The sequence below is a fragment of the Gopherus flavomarginatus genome, chromosome 1 (genome assembly GCF_025201925.1).
Source record: "Gopherus flavomarginatus isolate rGopFla2 chromosome 1, rGopFla2.mat.asm, whole genome shotgun sequence".
NCBI lineage: Eukaryota > Metazoa > Chordata > Testudines > Testudinidae > Gopherus > Gopherus flavomarginatus.
In genome coordinates this window covers 28,345,921-28,365,781 of record NC_066617.1, presented here as the reverse complement: position 1 = coordinate 28,365,781, position 19,861 = coordinate 28,345,921, and the positions used below count along the sequence as shown (strand labels likewise).

General features: G+C 41.3%; 1 protein-coding gene across 2 annotated transcripts in view; it reads right to left on the bottom strand.

The window, feature by feature from the left end:
- The window catches only part of LHFPL3 (LHFPL tetraspan subfamily member 3), a 437,283-nt gene that overhangs the window by 57,293 nt on the left and 360,129 nt on the right, over positions 1–19,861 (bottom strand). The window contains exon 3 of one of the 2 annotated variants that reach the window (XM_050926109.1): positions 8,419–8,446. The exons of the other annotated variant lie outside the window; for it this stretch is intronic. Within the exon in view, the coding sequence (XP_050782066.1) occupies positions 8,430–8,446 (17 nt within the window). The 3' untranslated portion in view covers positions 8,419–8,429. The remainder of the gene's footprint in view (positions 1–8,418; positions 8,447–19,861) is intronic. 2 annotated transcript variants of the gene reach the window in all.

The following is a 19,861-nucleotide window of genomic DNA, read 5'->3' as shown; positions in this document are numbered from 1 at the left end:
GGAAAAAAACAAATTAAAAGACTATGACTGCCTTTTCTTACTTACAATTCTGAATAGATAAGGGACTGTAGCAGGGAGATTGGCAGAAACCTGGTTGCACCTCTAGCCCCATCCAGGACCCAGAGAGAACAAAGCCAAACCCAAAACCCACAAACAAAGGCTTCCCTCCACAAGATTTGAAAGTATCTTGTCTCCTGATTGGTCCTCTGGTCAGGTGTTTGCAGGTCACTGTTTGTTAACCCTTTACAGGTGAAAGAGACATTAACCCTTAGCTATCTGATTATGACAATTCTGCAAAGTTATACAAAAACTATCATAAAAATTTCATAACTCAAACAAACTCTTTCCTTGCAGTGAGACTATAGATGTGCAGTGTAGTCAAGATTTTCAAAAGTGACTAGATATATTGGTGCCCTTATTTTTGGGTGCCCAACTTGGGGTATCTCAGAGAAGCTTGGTTTTCAGAAAGGTTTCAAACCTCTTTAAGATGTCTTAAGTTGGGCACCCAAAATCGCTAGTCTCTTATGAAAATTGCGTCTTGCAATTTTAAATGCATAGTTCTTGGATGCAACTATTACCCTCATCAGTATAAAATAGATGTGCTTATTTTTGTTTATGAATTTTGACACACAATCAAAGCCTGCTCTCCAATATACAAAAATCTATTTTATCACAATTAACCTTCATTAGATATTATGACACTTCTCATCTATCGAATCCATTATGAATGTTGCCTTTAAGAAGTCCAAGGACTCAATTATTAATTAGAACCAATAATAACAGGCTGTTGCTGCCAATAATGGAATCTTTGTAATTCACCTATCTATAAGGGGGAGGGATAACTTAGCGGTTTGAGCATTGGTTTCCTAAACCCAGCAGTGTGAGTTCAAACCTTGACGAGGCCTTTTAGGGAACTGGGGTAAAAATCTGTCTGGGGATTAGTCCTGCTTCAAGCAGGGGGTTGGACTAGCTGACTTCATGAGGTCCCTTCCAACCCTAATACTAAAAAAAAAAAAAAGAAAAAAAAAAGAGTTATCCCTGATCCAGGGTCCAATTGTCAAACTTGGGTGCCTATTGATGAGTACCTAAATTAGCTCTTAGGTCACTAAAACAGGCATGCAAGGTCCTATGCTCAGGCATCCTCTTTGGAGAATTAGACTTCGTACAATTTTAAAATGCAATGCAGATAGAAGGCTATTGAAACCATCCAATGACATCCCCTCAGTATTTGACCAACTTGCAGGGGATGCTGTTTAGAAGCAGTGAGAAAAGGGTTGATGTATCTGGGGTACTGTCCCTCCAACAAGTTACTGCTCGTTTAGCCAGTATTAACTCCTGTGCACATCTGCAACCTCTCCTCCTTTGTGTGTGTTTGTGTGTGTGTGTGTGTGATTTGTTCTCGCTGCTGGTGGCGTTCACAGCAACCCATGGAGTTGTGCTGCCATGTTGAAGGGGATGGCCCCTGGTGACAGGGATGGAGTGAACGGGGTTTTGCAATAGGTTTCCTGGACACCTAAACCCAGCTCTGAAAGCAGTGCTCATATATTCTTTGACGTGCTCAAGTTTGTACTTGAGGATATCTCAAGAAGTAAATCAGCGGATGTTAGGGATAAATCTTTGGAAAAGAGAATATCAAAACTTGGTTTAATTTGTTTCCACAGCTGTTTCTGTCCCTCATCTGCTGTTTAGGGGACAGAACCTTCTGACAGTTCTTGGTGGGAGCAAGTCCCATGCCCTGATAAAACCATTCAGAGAAAACGCCTCGTGGATTTCTGAGCTACACGGTTCTCTTTCCACAGGTATCCACACTTGTGCAGTCAGGACAACATTCAGGCTGCTTGCTTCCAAGTGGCTTAGTTTATCAGACATTTGATTCCACCATAAGTTTCCAGATTCAGATATGGAGGTCACCAAATTGTTCGTTTCCAGAATAGAGCTTGGTGGTATAAAATGCCTATGGTATTTAAGTTAGCTCAGATAGCTTTATAAACCCATTAGATACTAGCAGGTCCAGCCCCAAGGGTTTTGCCGCCCCAAGCAGCCAAAAAAAAAAAAAAAAGCCACGATCGCAATCTGTGGCAATTCAGCGGGAGGTCCTTCGCTCTGAGTGGAAGTGAAAGACCCTCCACTGAATTGCCGCCGAATACCTGAATGTGCCGCCCCGCTCCGGAGTGGCCATCCCACGCACCTGCTTGCTAAGCTGGTGCCTGGAGCTGGCCCTGGATACTAGTAGTGTAGTGAGAGTGTCTGTAGCCAACTGTAGGAGCCACTGTGTGCTTCAGTGCAGCTAATACACAGCACTGAACTTCAGAAGTAGCGTTACTGAGAGGCAATCTTGGCCAACACACCAGGGTTGTCTCTCTGTCTTCAACCTGGACAGCCACTAGAACAGGAAGCAGGGAACTCAATGCAACATTTCACCCAAAAAGGATGTGATCTCCAAACTGAAATCCCACTCCCCCAAGTGATGCAATAGGTAGCAGTATGACGTTTGGGAGCTTCTGGCCCACAGGTAAGCATGCCACCCACAAAGCCATGCTAAGGGAGAGACATAAAGACTTTGCTCTTCTGGTAAGTCATTTCCCACTTTAGTAACAGATTCCACTTTCAGCTTATGTTGCCTCCAGTGAGTTAGTTTTACAACAACTGTGGAAACAAATTAAACAAAGTTTTCATATACTCTTTTTCAAAGATTTTCCCAGCATACTTTGATTTACTTCTTGAGATATCCTCAAGTACAAACTAGATGGAAGCAATATTGTTTTCCCCTTATAGATAAGCTGAATTTGAGCACCTCAGAGAATATATGAGCACTGCTTTCAGAGCTGGGTTTAGGTGTCCAGGAAGCCTATTGCAAACCCCCCTAATGTGTTGCAGAGTGAAGACAGCTTTATGTCTTAATTTCAACACAACTGTTTTCTCACACATTTTGTGGACTTCCTGATGGTGGCTCCCTCTGCATTCCAGGATCAAGTCTAAGGTGACAAAACCCACTGCTTCTTCTTCTTGGCTAGCACTGAGAAAGAAAGCTAGTCACTAAGGTGGTACGCTTCCCTCCCGCATCATCCATCCTTTTTTTCCTCTTGTGAAATCTAAAAACATATCTGCCAGCTTTTTCATTCCAGTACCAGAAGGGGAACATTCTTACATTTTTCAATACAATAGCATCATATAAGTTAGAGATAGAATAGTAGTATTATAGCACCTTTTTCTCTCCCAGAAAGTCAAGGATCATTCTCTACAATACAGGCTATTTAAGTTTCTGTTAAGAATTTTGATTTGAAACATAAACCTGCTGCAGTACAGGTACATCCATGTTCCACAGGAACAGGTAAATGGTCTTTTTGTCTTCAATATTTTTCGGAGCACCATTTCCCCCTGAAAGCATTGCGGTAAAGAAGTTGATCACGAGAGGTGCAATCATGATAGCAATTATCATTAATAGGAATACAAAAAGGAAATATATTTAAAGATACTTCCCATGAGAACATGTCCCTAAAAATCTGACTGCTGGGTAGCTAGAAAATCCTAAATCAATCATTTGTGTACAGCTGTGTGTACACCAGTGCTGTGTGCTTACCCAGGTATAGCAATAAATTGCTAGCTTACTTTATTGACAAGGTGATAAAATGCTATTGGTTTCCCTAGGTTTCTTTTCCCTCCTCCCACTGATTAACAGAGTAGAGAGGGATACCATGTGGTACCATAACAACGAAAGGGCTATATTTTTGGCCTACCCTTCCTGGCAGCAGCCACATATAGCAAATGCAACACCTATTATTATTATGCTGTGCTCACAGAGGGTAGGTAGATCATCCCACTTTCCATTGTCATTAGGGATGTCGCTACAGCTCTCACACAATGGAAGTATGGTCTTGTAGTGGAGGACCAACACTGGGAATTCTCTTCCACAGACTCTCTGGGTATTTATTTAGTGTTTGCATATTCACCGAGCCAAGCAATCATAGGTGCTGGAACTAAGGGTGATGTGGGTACTGCTGCACCCCCTGGCTTGAAGTGGATTCCATTATATACAGGGTTTACAGTTTGGTTCATTTGCTCTCAGCACCCTCACTATAAAAATTATTCTGGCAACCCCGCAAGCAATAGCATTCTTAATGGCTATCTTGGAGCCCAGCCCTGAATTGGTTAGTGGGCACCCCTCGACAATGTGTATCATAGTTTGATCTGTGCTTCAGTTTGGATTGTCTTGAAGACCCCAACAGTGCTGTTTGATTGCACAGAGGCCTTGCCCAGTTTGGAACTGGTTAAGAAGGGCCCATTGACAACGTGGCAGGTCAAAACTGGGCAGATGAGCAGTAGGGTCTGAGACAAGGAACTGATTGAGATTGACGTTAAGTACCAGTCTTTCCACTACAAGGAATCTGCTGTCACATCCTGACGTGGCAACCTCGACCACTGTGGGTGTCGTGATGAAAGACATGTAGCTGGTGGACTAAAAAGTCATTGAACAGGGGCCAATTTGGGTTGGTGTATCTCTTCTCAAGCAGTTTGCCAGCTGCAATCTCCTTCCTGATGTAAGAGAGAGCAATGTGGTTCAGAGCTGGAAGCCATGAAAGATGAGTCGGGAGGAGAATTCATGTGATGATGAGCATTGTTGAACTGAGTTGCACATCAACAAGTTTGGGGTGTGCCAACTGATTACATAGTAGCGCACAATATTCTGCTATTGAGTATGATATGGCAAGGGCTGAAGTCCTTTAGGGTTGGAGCATCCGCTTCCCATGAAGAACCTGCCAGTTTGCTGAGAAGGTTGTTGTGTGTCTTGACCTTCGCTGCTATCTTGCTCAGGTGGCTTTTGTATGTCAATGTTCGGTTGAGGGTCAGACCTAAGTAAACTGGGTAGGCTTCAGCCTGTGGCTGAAAATCTGGTGCATGTCAAAAGTCATCAGCCTCCCAAAACCTAGTAAAGACCCAAGCCAGGCATCAAACTACTACCCGATATCACTGCTTTCTGTGTGTCTCAAGGTTTTAGAATGCCTAATTTTACAGTGAACAGCACTAGAGGTGGAATACATCTTGAATGTTGAGCAAGTAGGCTTTTGACAAGGTTGAAGCACATGTGACCAAGTACTTGTGCTAATCACCTATTTATCGAAAATGTTTTTCAGAGAAACCTGAAAACAGGTGCTATTTTCCTTGACCTCACTGCAGCATATGATATGGTGTGGCACCTGAGTCTACTTGTTAAAATAGCAAGAGTCCTCCCACCATGGCTTACTGATGCCATCGAACTGCTACTCCAAGACAGAGGTTGAAGGTGCATGTGTGTGAGAAAACAAATGCTTGGAAAAAACAGATGAACAGGTTACCCCCGGGGTCTGTTCTAGGCCCAACCTTGTTCAATCTGTACAGAAATAACCCGCCACCAGCCCAGTCATGGAATTTCATCTACCCAGACGACATCTGCTGTGTGCTACAGGCTCTGACATTTTCTGATCTGGAGAAGACCCTGAGTGATGACGCTGCAGAGCTAGTCAACTACTGCAAGTTGTTCCACCAGCAATATAGTCTCTAGCACATTCCACCTCTACCATGCCAATGCCAAGAGGAAACTAATCATCATAATGAATGGCCAGAGGCTGAAGCATGAAGCATACTCTCTGGGTGACCTGGGGCAAATCAGTTAGCCCTCTCTATAGCTCTGATTCAGTAAACCACTTAAGCTTGTGCTTATCTTTATGAAATCAGTAGGATTAGTTACATGCTTAAAGTTAAGAGTATGCTTTGCTGGACTGTGGCTAGTCTCTCCTTCTTTTTCCACTTTATAAATAAGGGATAATCTCGCTTGACCACAAGGATGTAATGTGACAATTTAGTTATGAAAAGTGCTTTGAGATCCTTGGTACTACGGAAATGAATAGAATTGTAAAAGGATTACTGTGCTGTCTGTGTCCTCTCTGTGGCGCAGATGGGAAGGACACTGCTCTGAGGAAGTAGAGAGTGGGGGTGCACTTCCTGCCTGGAGAAAAGCAAAAGTGTTTTTAGGAGTCAGCAGCACGAACAGGAGGAGGGGAGCTGCCTCGCTACCTTCCTGTGGAAATAAATACATGTTCTGTTTTCTGAGTTCACGCCTGTATCTTCATTGCAGGGACTCTACCTGCTTGGGCTAACCAGGGGTGAATGTAAGGTGGTACGGCCGGGCCAGTATGGAGTACCGGTAAAAAGTAGCTGCCAGTACCAGACCGTACTGCTGACTTTAAAGCAATGCCGTGGCAGTGCTTTAACGTCGCTGTCCCTTTTGTGCCCCTCATTGGGAGCCCTGCCGTGTCCTTACCAGCAGGGCCGCTGATGGGGGGGCGCCAAAGGGGAAGCGATGTCAAAGCGCTGCTGTGGCAGCGCTTTAAGCAGGGTCCTTAAAACACTGTCGCGACAATGCTTTAATGTCGTTGCCCCTTTGCCTCCACCCCCAGTGGCCGATGGGGGGAAAGGGGGGCAAAAGAAGTAGCTGTCCCAGGGCCGCGATTTAAATCGCGCCAGGAGCCCTGGGCGGTGCAGGCCAGGCAGGGCAGATGGGCTGGATGCGGGATGCTGACCCTAACCCTGCCTCTTCCACCCAAGGCCCCACCCCTTCCGGGGGGGGGCAGAGCTGGTTCAATTTTACTTTCACCTCCGGGGCTAACCCACAAAGAAGAAAACTGCGACTTCACAAGACAGTGTTAGTTATTCCCACACTTTTCTGTAACCCACCCCCAGCATTAGAAATATCTGATCCTAAGGCTCCCTGGCTTCTCTTGGGATGGTTTCACAAAATAATCTTCCTTACTTCTGTAAAGTACTATTCTTACTGCCCTATTTTCCCTTTGCTTTTAAAATGCTCTGTTGGCATAATTAAGGCTTCCCTAGCCTTGTTAGCTCAGTGATCTGTTTTGTTAGGGAATAAAACGGTGACCTTGCTCACCAGGTGGGATTTTTCAAGCTCTTTTAGTTCTAATCATTAGTCCCTTAAGGAAGAGAGCAGTAGCTTTCAAGCTGGATAATGGAGAAGAGCTGTAAAAATGTCATGTAGATGGCTGTCAAATTTCTAGTTGTTATAACCGCAATAATTTAGACGGTAGACATAGTTCTGGTAAGTTATTCTGTTATCACACAATGTGTATTTTTAACTCCATGCACTTTAGCAATGTGTATGTTGTGGTGAAGTACTTTCATTTAATGATAAAATATAACTATGAAACACTGAGTGCGTACAATCATAGAATAATAGAATATCGGGGTTGGAAGGGATGAGTAGTTCAGCTGTGAGGAGTTGAACTGAGTGCACTCAACATAACTAACTGCTTTTTGCTGCTTCTAGTGTCCAAAAAGAAAAGAAACATAGAGCTAAGTGGCACACTGGGCTAGTGCATTGACCTGTCACCTCTGGTGATCTGGTTTCAAATGATAGCTTAGGGCACGTGAAAATGAGTTTGGTGGTTTCATTCAACCCCCCACTTGTGCACATCACAAAACCATGACACAGTTTAATATAAGTGTCTGTCTCTGCTCAAGAGAAACCCAGGACGGGAACAGCAAGGGTGTTGCAGATCATTAATGGGAAGCACTGGAAGAGCTGTGCAGGGAAGCTTGCCTGTTTCAGGGTAATGCTGTTAGTCTCAGCATCATGAGCATTATATTCACTCAAATTTTATAACAGTTATTTTTTTAAAAAAGGACAATATAATCTCTTTGGCTGATAATGATCTTTTGGACATATTACTGTGAAAGTGCAATATGTTTGATTTCTACACAACAACCATTATATACAGTAACACAAAAGTTACTCACTTTAGGGTAGAAGACTACTACACTAACACGGCTTGAATTCTACAGTGGCCAGTCTGGAAGGTTATTTTCATGGGATAACCACAGAAGAGTTCACAAGATTATTTACACTTGGCCAGATTTTTAAAGTTACTAGGATGCCTAGTAGGATTTTCACAAACATCTAAGTGCCTAACATCTATTGAAATCAGTGAGGTTGAAGTGCCTTGGTGCTTTTGAAAATCCCACCTAGATACCTTTAAAAATCTGGCCCATTGCTCCTAACTCATGTGCATACCAAATTTATGCTCTCTTATTATGTGTTTCTATAAAACCTAGCCCAATGGGCTGAGGTCCTGATTGGAGCTTCTGGACATTATTATAACAAATAATTTTTACAGTGCTTGCAGCTATGTTATGATCATTTGCCAAGGACTATTTTAAAAAGGGGGTTTCTAAAAATACAAATCCAACATTAGGACTATAAATATAAAATGAAATGCTTACAAGTTACTGAAACATGCTGCCTAAACATCGGAAACACAAGACAATAGCAGAAAGCCATGCAACATAGTTTTGCAGAAGCACACAAACATTTTACAGCTCACTCAGTGGGTGCCATGCTTACACTTATATTAGTCAGTTTCATACTACCTTAGTTTGTTTTAAGCATTTCCATCATCTGTGAGGGAGGGAGGGAAAAATAGAATGGTTAAGGTAAAATAAAATGAAATGTTACACATTGTTTAGCTGGTAAATGATCTCATTATTTTATTTAGTGCTAACAGTGTGGAGGGGATGAAGGAAATTATCTAGTGATGTGCTTACATGTCTATTTTGCTAACCATAGAAACGGAGCTTTTTGAAAGTCAAGTGGTGAGAATGATTCAGTGATGTACTAAGGAACCAGATGAAAAACTAAAATTTACAGAGGAAAACATGATGAAGACTTACAAAAATCAAAATAAACAGTCTTGAGCAATACTGCATCTTGTTCCACTGTGAAAGAAGTAAGATTCTTTGGAACATCTTTCCAGCAGTGAGCAATTTTAAATGTTGTGTCTGCATGAGTGGTTTAAAAAATATTTGAAGAAAGATGTAACAGTAAAAAAAACAAAACAAAAAAACAAAAACAAAAATAAAATTAAAAAAAAACCTTACCACAAGCCAGAGTAATTAGTTGGATCAATGATAAAACCACACCTGAGATACGTCCCTAAGTATACACTGATCTATGCTAATCTTTCATGCTTTTGAATGACACGCTACAGCACTAAATTAAAAAGACATATTTTGATCTTGCAGGTACACTGCTAGTTGCTGTTAGCTGTATTTTCAAAACAACATGTACCATTTTAAAGAACCCAAGACTGCTAAATCCTTACATATGCAAGTAGTCACAGTGCATTAGGTTTTAATTGTATAAATCTTTTGTGTTATTAATTATGCACACATGGAGGACCTGTGATAGTGAGGTTTTAAGCTCCCTCTATTCTCATGAAGGTCAATGGGACTTGAGGATATGCAACATCTCAAAGGATCAAGTCCTCAGTTTCCCTATGTTGTGCATATGATGGAGACACTGAAAGTTACCCACAAGCACAGAATTTTCATGAGGAAAAACGTGAATGCAGATGTTCATTCAACATAATTAAACAATTAACCTCTGTAATAGGGATGGAAGAGAGAGAGAAGTTTTCACACAGGAATTTCAAACTGAGTAGACAAGTGGCCTTAATTTGTAGTATTCAAGAAGAAACCTAGAAGGAAAAGTTGGAATAGATACTGTTTGAAGGACTAGACTAAGACAATCATTTCTTAACCAAGAATATAGACCAAGTACCAGTATCACATTGACAAACTATGCTTTGTTTCCAAAAGGACTGAAGAGTTGATTTGATGTATCAGTTACCGTTTCAAACATGTCAAAGATACACCAGAAAACATCTAAATGCATTGATTGAATGATAGATATGCTTCTAGTAAAAATAATATATTAACCTCCCTAAAGATTAATAGCAGATGGTAAGAAATGCATTAATTTGGGTTTTTTTTAGGACATAGCTGGATTTCTATTTTCTTGGAAGCTTTGACTCTGCTTATGTTGCTACTGGTGTAACCTCCGTAAAATGATTTATTGGCTTGCCTCCTATGTGCACATTATTTAGGCAATGAAACATAAAACACTCTGTGATGCTGTTGATTAATGCATACATTGATTGTGTAGTGAGATACAAGGCAAAGCAGCTGTCTTGATTAAGAGGCTGAAAAAAATGGAAATATAATACTGTACTGAATAAATGATATTGACCAGCATTTCATGTTTCTCCTTCAATATTTATTTCTCTGCTTCTGTATTGTAAGACTGGAGTTTAGAATTTTACACCTATTTAATACTACTTAGTACCTTGGCTTTCTTCTTGAATTCATTCGTATTTTACTACTTAGTCCCTTGACTCTCTTCTTGAATTCATTCGTATTTAATGGGATTTATGCTGATTCTGTTCTGATTAAGCAGCAGTCATTACAACTTACTCTCATTGCACGAAAGAAGTATACTTGAGAGACAACCCAATAAATTCCTATCCTATTCAAGTATGCTCTGACAAAGGCTCCACTCCTTTAAACGCACTCATGCATATGGGTACTCCCACACTGAGCAGAATGGAGCTCCTCATAAGTGTAAAAGTTATTCTCATGCATAAAGTGTTTGCAGGATTGGGGTCCAGGGCTGAACCCTGTTCACTAGACTGACCTCATTTAAGTCAACTACTCATGTAGGTAAAGTGAGCAGGATCTGGCCCTAAGTGACATCTAAACACTAAAGCAGATACTTTGGGCCAAATGTTGCTCTCAGGGTGTAGCGGAGAGGGTGTTTCCCAGTACAGGTAGACAGATACATGCTAGCATTGCTCAAGCTAATATGCTAAAATTAGCAGTTTGGCCAAGTGGCTTGGTTGGTGGCTAGGGTTAGCCACCCAATTCCAATGCTGCCTAAGTCTCTGGATTGTGCTTGGGTGGCTAGCCTGGGTCGCTGCTGCAGCCACATTGCTATTTTTAGCTCACTAGCTTGAGCCGAGCTAGCATGTGTCTGTGTACCTGTGTGGACAGCACTCTCCCAGCTGCCATGTACATATCCACAGTGTCACCAGGATAGATCTGGAATAATTCTGCTGAAGTCAGTGGAGTAAGTGCATATTGATACTGGAGTAACCGAGATCAGCATTTGGCCCTTTGTGTTTATATATATGAGCTGGATGAAACTGTGCTCTGGTTGAATTAAAATCTCCTTCAAATTGATATGTAAACAAGCCCTTCATTTAAGATAGTTGTAAGAGACAATTAAGGGACCACACCTAAAACAAAGCCTAATAAGTCTGCCCAGGAACTAGCATCATGAGGATGGTGGTGGAGTTCCACTAAGTATTGCAACCAGGAGCGGTGTGTGCATGTGAGGGAAGGGAGAACATCGAGAAACTGAGAACAGACAGGAACACAGAGAGAGGCAGAGAAAGCAATACAGCCAAGCAGAGCCGGTGAGCTCAGTGTGACGTTGAAAAAAGCTAGAAAGGAGCTTTTGGATCTGATGTTAACTCAAGAGGCTCAGCAAAAAGCAACAGAGAGTTCTGTGGCACCTTATAGACTAACAGACGTATTGGAGCACGAGCTTTCGTGGGTGAATACCCACTTCCTCAGACGCAAAGAGGCTCAGGGGCTGGAAGCTAAGAAACTGCTCGTTTTGTTCTTGGTTCCTCCTGCATTTGGAGAAGCAGAACTTTGTACATTCCCTGTAAATAAACAAAGTTGCATCAAAGAAAATACCAGTCTTCCAATTTCTGCTCCAAAATGGAACATCCCCCAGGCCCTGAAATTTGACTAGCTGATCAGGTCAAAAAGAGGCAACAGAAGCCAACAAAATGTAGTCTAGTTTTGGAGTGGTCATTGATTTGAAGGTCCCCTGTGCTTAGGACCACAGGGGGAATTAATTACATTTATTAGAAGCTCTTGTCTCTAAAATAAGATATAGAGGGTCTAACTCAGTTCTGTGCTACATTGGTGTAAATCTGTTTATTGTTGTTTTTAAGCAACAACAAAACATCCGTTAGTGACGCCAATAAAATGCTCCACCATGTATATCAGAGTAATAATACCCTTCTAGAAGTATTGCCAGCACCCTGCCTATAGGAACTTGCAGGATTTAATACTACAATAAAATATGCCCTGTTGTCTTCTTAATTAATAGACTAAGTCTCCACTGATTAAGCATGGAGGTTATTTATAATAACTACAGCATAACCAAAAGGAAAATAATTGATTCAGTTGCTAAATTCCCAGGATCATGTGTGATTCATTTGCACTTAACCCATCGGATCATTCTAATTTATCTATGATTTACAAAATTAAAGGAAGAGGGGTTTTGGATAAGCATTTTTATTATAAGCACTATTATTAATCTTAAGAAATAGTTCCATCTGTAAGGGGATGGTGGAGAGTTAATGGAAATATGGCAATTGACACTTCTGCAAAGTGCAAATACTCCTACAAGACATATGAAACGGTGCCAGATCAGTAACTGAAAAAAATCTTTGCTATGTTGACAATGAGATGCAATTGCTTAAAATTATACATCACAGCACAGCCCCTGTAAATTAATCTACTCCTTGCATCCTCTCTTACATATTGTACCAATTAATAGACGCATATATTTAGATGAAGAGGCTGAGAGTTCTGCGTCAGTACATGATGATGATAACTCAGCAGTACGTCATCTGAATCTTTGGAAACTTCTATAAAGGCTAGATCTGTCAGATGAACGTTTCTAGAACAAATTTTTAAGGGGCTATTTTTGTAATATCCAGAGAGGTTCAACAATACATCAGACTATACAATTTATCTATTTTAGAGTAGAGCTGTTAGCACATTTCTCTTCAAAAATACCCTCTTTAGTATTTTTCAGACATGAACATCTCCTAAAATGAAGCCTGCCTTTGAAATGTTTTTGAAGATTTTCAACAGCAGGTCATCAGAGACACTTTCATCTTGTTCTTCAAACTACCAGTGAATGAATGACCCACAGATTCTCAAATGAGTAGCAGTTATGGTGAAAGGCTTCTTTGACATCAGTGAGTCCAATACGCATGTACTTCAGCAATATATAAATATTATTCTGCTGTGTTAGGGATTGATCCTGTGAGGCGCTGGATGCCTCCAGCAAGGTGCTGGGCATTTTCAACTTCCAATTACAATGGAATTGAGGGCACCCAGAATTAGAATCTGCCGATTAGATTAACAGAATAATATTATTTGTTCTTACTTTGATGTTCTGTTGGAAGCCTTATTTGTATACTTATTCACTTCTCATCTTGACTGCTCAGTTAAGGTGACTTTTTAGTCTCTCTAAATCCCCGTCCCTTAAATTCAGTGTCCAGAATGCTGTGGCCAGAGTACTCTCCAATTCCATGAAACAGAACCACGTCACCCTTCTCTCACTTTCACTGGCCTCCTATCTATCTCAAATCCAATTCAAAACTACAACCTGGTTTTCCAAACTCCCCATGAAACAGGCCACCCCACCTTTCTATCCTTAGATCTATCTACTTCTCTCTCTGTTAATTTCACTGCTCCAGTACTGACTTCCTCTCTTCTCCTCCTTTTCCTCATTTTATAGACTTTCCACAGTTGGAAATCGCTCTCTCATTTGTGCTTCCAAGGATTCCTCACCTATACAGAAATCTTATCCTCCCTCCAAACGACTCAGTGATTTCCTTTCCTGAATTTTGGCCTGAAGGCCATCTTATTTGCTCTTCTCTATGGTTGACTGTAAATCATATTCCAAAATAAACTATAAAGCAAATTATATGGGCTCAGTCCAGCACGTCTATTGCAATCAATGAAAATTCTGGCTGAATGAGGAGCACAGGACCAAGTTCTGTTTGCACACGTTGGCTTCTGTGCTCAGGTCAGCATTAAGATTCACACAACCTAATAACTCAATTTAGCTTTACTTTGGTTTTAAAGTAAATCGTGAAGACACATACAATTGGGTTGATCTGATTCAAGACATTTTGAGTAATCCCCAAATATAAAGGCACTCATCCATCACTATAGTCCTGTTACTGGAGCTATCCCTAAACAGAAGCAGTAGGCTGCCCATTTCTGTAATGTCATGTGCAGATTTGTCTCACTTGAAACTGGTGCTTCCAAGAGGGACGCTGTCATGTGGATTGCCAATGGGAAGACATGGTAATGTGTTTCCCAAATACCACTTTGACAGGCAGAATCACTGGGAATCACTTCATTGTGGATACAGCATTACAAAAATAAATAGTAATGAATGGCATCCCTAAGTACCTCCTGCATCTGTGGATTTTTGGGCTTTTTGGGACTACTCATACATATTGCGTTCGAGAAATCTGGGCATTTCAGACCTAACTCATAGCTACTGCCATCCTCCTGATGTTATGGGCCAAATTCTGACCCTGTATGTGCACAGAGTTGAATGGAATCAATGGAAGCCCTATGTGCATCCCAAAAGGCAGAATTTGGTGCTATATATGGCTTGTGGACTTCTAAAGATCCCATGAAAATTACCAAAGAGACCTGGTAATTTCACCAAAAATGTTATTAATTGGTTTAATGTGGCTGGGAGTACACAGCATTTCCCATTACCCTTCTGAGGCTCCCAATTCAACTGTCCATCCATGTTCAGCAAAGCACTTTCAGCCCAGGCTTCACTTTAAACACATTCTTAAGTCAATGGAACTTAAAAACTTGTGTTTAAACACTTTGCTGAATAGGGATGGATTGAAGCATGTCTTTAAATGCTTTGCAAGATTGGGAGCTTACATTCTAAAGCACGGGATACTGACTAACTGCCCCCCAGCCCCCAACATACCAGTCAACACACTGGAGGCAGCACTGAGAGTTGAAGTAATCCACACCACAACTGCCTCTCTAGAGCATAGGGGAAGAAGGGACCAGACTGTGATGCTTAGCGTTCCTGCCCTACTCCCGGAGCAGAGCAGCTATGCAGTACGTACCCCTTCCTCAGGCTGGATTATAAAAGTCCAGTCTATAGTATTCAATTAGGGATCCTAACACTGAGCACACATGTCAAGTCCTGGCCGAGAAACATACCAAATCTAAGTACATGTGTACACTGCCCTGCAGGTCAACATTACAGGGGTGTGAATAGCAATGTGCTTCTAAGTGTTGTACTGTAACTCTCCTAGAGTACTGGACACTGTGGGCATTGAACTAGAAGGTTCCTAGTTTGCATTAACATACATACAGAGGAAATGCAGCACAGCACTTTGGTAGGCAGCGCTATTTAACCCCGCTTAGTCCGAACTGCGGAGCAGTGTAGACATTCCCTAAGTGTCAAGTTTTAGATTATATAATTTGCTAGGTTTGCTGTGTTTTGAAATGGGTACATATATAATAGATAGGAATGAATTTATAATCAGAACCCTTTTAAAATTAAGAATGGTACAAAATGATGCTGTAATGTTTTGAATAATATTTACCTACTTTTGAAAAAAATGTATACGCATATTCTTGTTATACTTTTATTATAAAGAGTTTGGAAAAAAGAGCTTCTACTTATTTTGAAAAAATAGCTTTAATAATACTTTACATATCCCTTTTCATTTCCAAACAATTTATGAGCCTTATATAACTCACTTGATTAATGGATGTGGAAACATCCATCACCATTTCTTAATATATGGACTAGTACAAGTATATTATGACTGCTAACATAAGGACTCAATTTAAAAAAAAAAAGTTTCTTATTTCCTCTCCCAACTGCTCTTATTCCTCTCTCTTCAAGATCTTCTAGCAGAATCAGTCAGAAGAGGTTTCTTTTATTTAACCCTTCCATTTTCTTTAATATTTTAAAAGCTATTCAGGTCATTATAGCCAACATACAATTTTTTTAATCTGCTCCCCAACAGTTCTTCCCCTCACAACAGAAGACTCATTGTTTGCTTATAGGACATACATTTCAGACTCAGATTTTAACTATTAATCTGACCAACAACATAAGAGGCAAAGGGCCCTTTATGGCACCACTGAAATCAATAGGAGCTCTACCATTTCCTTCCACAGGAGCTGGATCAGGCAGGGAGTAGTTTATTTCCTTTTAATGCTGCTCCCCCAGATGTCTCTCAGGGTCCCATCTGGAGAGATGCTGAGGTCCCTTAACTCCCATCTACTTCAATGACACATTGTGGTCGCTGACCTCAATGGGAGTGGAGGGTGCTCACTGCTCACCACTTCTCTGCAACAGGCACTTAGACTCAGCCGACATACATCACCTCGCTCCAAACAAAGGCCCAGCCCTACAATGTGTTTCACATGCGCCCACTGACTTTAGCTGGGCTCCATGTGAATGCTGGACTCCACTAACATGGAGCTCATGGCAGGACTGGGGTCTAATTCTTCCTCTACATCATTTCTACCTGTCATTTTGCAACCTAGTCAAAACACGTGGGAAGCGTCACCCTGCTGGGACTTCACTAGTCGCAGTGTTTTAGGCTGGAATGTCCCAGAGCTGCATGTTAACTCCACTACACACATTATTATTTTTGCATCTAAATCTTCTTTAAAATAGTTGGATAGACTCTTTTCATAGCTGAGCAGCCATCTCAGTAAATGTAGAGGGTGATTTACAGTTTGTACTTTGTACACTTTCTGTAGTGGAGCATAAAATTGAAAGGCTTGTGCCAAACTCATTCATACATGGACACATTCAAGAACAAATTAATTTTAAAGCACTTACAGGATATATAATGTTTCCAAGTCATGCTTTACAAATCTATAGAGTAATTTATAGCATAATATAGCATAATTAGAAAAGAGCTGCTGTGGAACAGATAATATGGCATTTTTAATCTAAAAGGATTTTAGCATTACACTTCTCCATATGATATATAATTCAGACCTGAAGGGAATCATGACTAATCAGTTTTAAAATAAAATTGTTGTATAAAAGAGGTCTCACCTAAGGGAAAAAAGATCATTTAAGGCCAACTTAAGGTTCCTAGAACCAGGGACACATCACAGTAAATCAGTGTGCTAAAGCTGCTATAGACTTGGGGATGGATTCGGATCTCACACTGGTATAAATCAGGAGTTACACTGGTTTTAAACCAGTGTAAGTGCTATTAGACACAGGCCCACCAATCCTAGGTAAATCCCACACACAGCTAGAGAGCCAGGGATAACATTAGCTTAAAAACCACACAAAAGCCGTTAAGCTAAAGAAACATGCCCTTAGCTAGCACTACTGGTAGGCCTCTTATCCTCTGTGTGGACTAGCCACTGGTGGGCACCATCAGTCGCTTACTCACACATAAAGCCAGTACGTTCCTTGTGCCACCTGACTGCCAGAGGCAGAGAGGACTGACCATGGGAGATGCTAGGTGCCACCTTTGAGCTGATGAAAGCCAGCACGTCCCACTCATCAAATGGGAGCTGATGACAGCACCTCACAGGATCAGGCTCTGTGGCTGAGTAGGGTAAGAGCAGGCATAATGCTTGCAGGGATGCTGTAGTGAGTGTGCTCACCAGCAAACCTTGCTACGACTTTTGAAAAAGGGTAGCTTGAGTGTCACACCTACTCCCTTTCCCAGGCAAGCCTTAACTCCCACCTGCCACACTAGTGCTTCCACAAAATTCTCCACATGCTGAGCATTTATAATTAGCAAATACAGTAAGAAATTATTTTAAAAAACTTAAAGGTAAATAAATGAACCAAATTCAGTCCTGGCATAGGGCCACAACTCCCAGTGAATTCAGCAGGGCCATGTGGGTGTAAGTGAGAGCCGAGTTTAGCATGTTGATAGCAAACTAAAGAATGTAGTTACTCATATTCCCCCAGGAATTCTTCTGCCTGAATCTGTTTAGGGGCACTTATGCCATCTGTACTAGCAGCAATTTAACGTGCTACCTGTAGAAGGTATAAATACACACTTGAGGGTGAAGTAGCTACCATGCTCCCTCATTCGCCCAGCTTGGTTTGTGTATTATATCTGTATGCTGGTACTGTAATTCAGATGCAGATAGTGCATTCCTTCATCTCTGCAGGAAAAATATAGACTTAATTAAATGTGGTCAATCTCTAAAAGGTGTAGCTTTCAAAGACAAAATTGCAACATAAAGTATTTTGAGCAATGATAAGCAAAGTAGCGTCTACGGACTAAAGAGAAATTTCATTCTTAGTAATAGCCAACACTTGTAGACCAAATAATGTAACTTACAGTCATTCAGTATTAGAGAGACAAGGTGGGTGATGTCATATCTTTTATTGGAGCAACTTCTGGTGGTGAGAGAGACAAATTTTCAAGCTTACACTAGAGCTCTTCTTCAGCTCTGGGAAACAAACTCAGAGTGTCACAGCTCAATACAAGGGTGGAACAGACTGTTAATAAGCTAGCCTTATTGCCTATCTGGCAATCTTAACATATCTACTCTATGATTTTTATTTAACTATATCAGTTTGGTGGTCATCAACACCTAATTACATTTCGTAGTGGCAGCTTTCCTATAGGTGGATAGTGAAAGTGAAAATGAACATCCAGCTCTATACAAGGTAAATCTGATCCCACTGAAGAGTATCCACTCTGAAACACAAGACTGAGTCAGGAGATGTGAGATCTTTTAGTTCTGACAGTGGCTTACTCTGTGATTCGGTGAATCCTGCAGGCAGCCTGGTTGGCAACTGGTAACTGGAAACCCTTTGCAACCAAAGAGCTGGCAGAGCTTCTGCAGTGCTCCAGCTCTTTGTTCAGAGTGACAGAGCTACAATTTCACCAACAAGAGAGGATAACTTCGGTTCATTCTCATTCAGTGGTGAACTGAAGGCAGCAATTAGAAGTAAAAAAGCACTATAATAACAAATGGAAAAAGAGAAAATTAAATAACAATCAATATAAATTAGAAGTTATTAAATGTAGAAAACTCGTAAGAGAAGCTAAAGATATAAAGGAAAAATCTATAGCTGGCGGGGCTAAGGACAATGACTAGTTTTTTAAGTATATTAGGAACAAAAGAAATCCTGGCAATAAATGGTAAAATTGTTAATGATGCAGAAAAGGCAGAAGTGTTCAATAAATATTTCTGTTCTGTGTTTAGAAAGAAGCAAGATGATGATCTTCTGTTACATGAGGATGATAAAGTTCTTTCCAGTCCATTAGTAAATGAGGAGGATGTTAGACAACATCTACTAGAGAGAAACATTTTAAATCAGTAGACCAGGCTAACTTGCATCTTCGAGTTTCATAGTTTCATAGAATCTAATGCCAGAAGAGACCATTAGATCACCCAGTCTCACCTCCTGCATATCTCAGGTCATTCAGTTTCACCCAGATAGCCCGATATTAACCCCAATGACTTAAGTTTGACCACTGGAGACCAAACTGTTGCATGCCATAGGGAGAGAACAGGAAAGACTGAGGTGCTACCAATGCCCAAGATCAATGGTTCTCAAACTTTTTTTCCCGCAGACCACTTGAAAATTGCTGAGGGTCTCTGCAACCACTTAATGATTTTTCCAAATGTTGTTTATACAGTTAGCTAAACTATTGTAAAGTGCTTTGGATAAAAGCACTATATCTAAAAAAAAACACATTAATAATAATTAAGGTTTCTTTGTTCTACAAATAAAAGCACACAACTCATATTTTAATATCACTAGTCTTACCTTTCTAATGCGATGGATGTGCCCTTTCTCCCTCACCATGACAGGCCCTGAGCTCGGGCTGGGAAGGAAGAGGGTCTCTCCCTGTCTCCCCCCTATGCCAGTTCCCAAGCTGGGGCTGGGAAGGAAGGACGGTCTCTCCCCTGCCACAGCAGCCACAGAGCCGAGGCTGGGAAGGAGGGCCGTCTCCCCAGCAGTCGCAGCCCTGGAGCTGGGGAATGTCACCTCTTTCTCTGGCTGCAGCAGCTGTGCACATCCCAAATTCCAACCCCCTCTTCTCACCCCACTGCCCCTTCCCACCTACCTCCTATTCCCCCCAAGGCCACCACCTCACCTTACATGTGCATCTTCTCCAGGGTCCAGGCACCTAATTAGTGGTGCCATACCTACATGGCT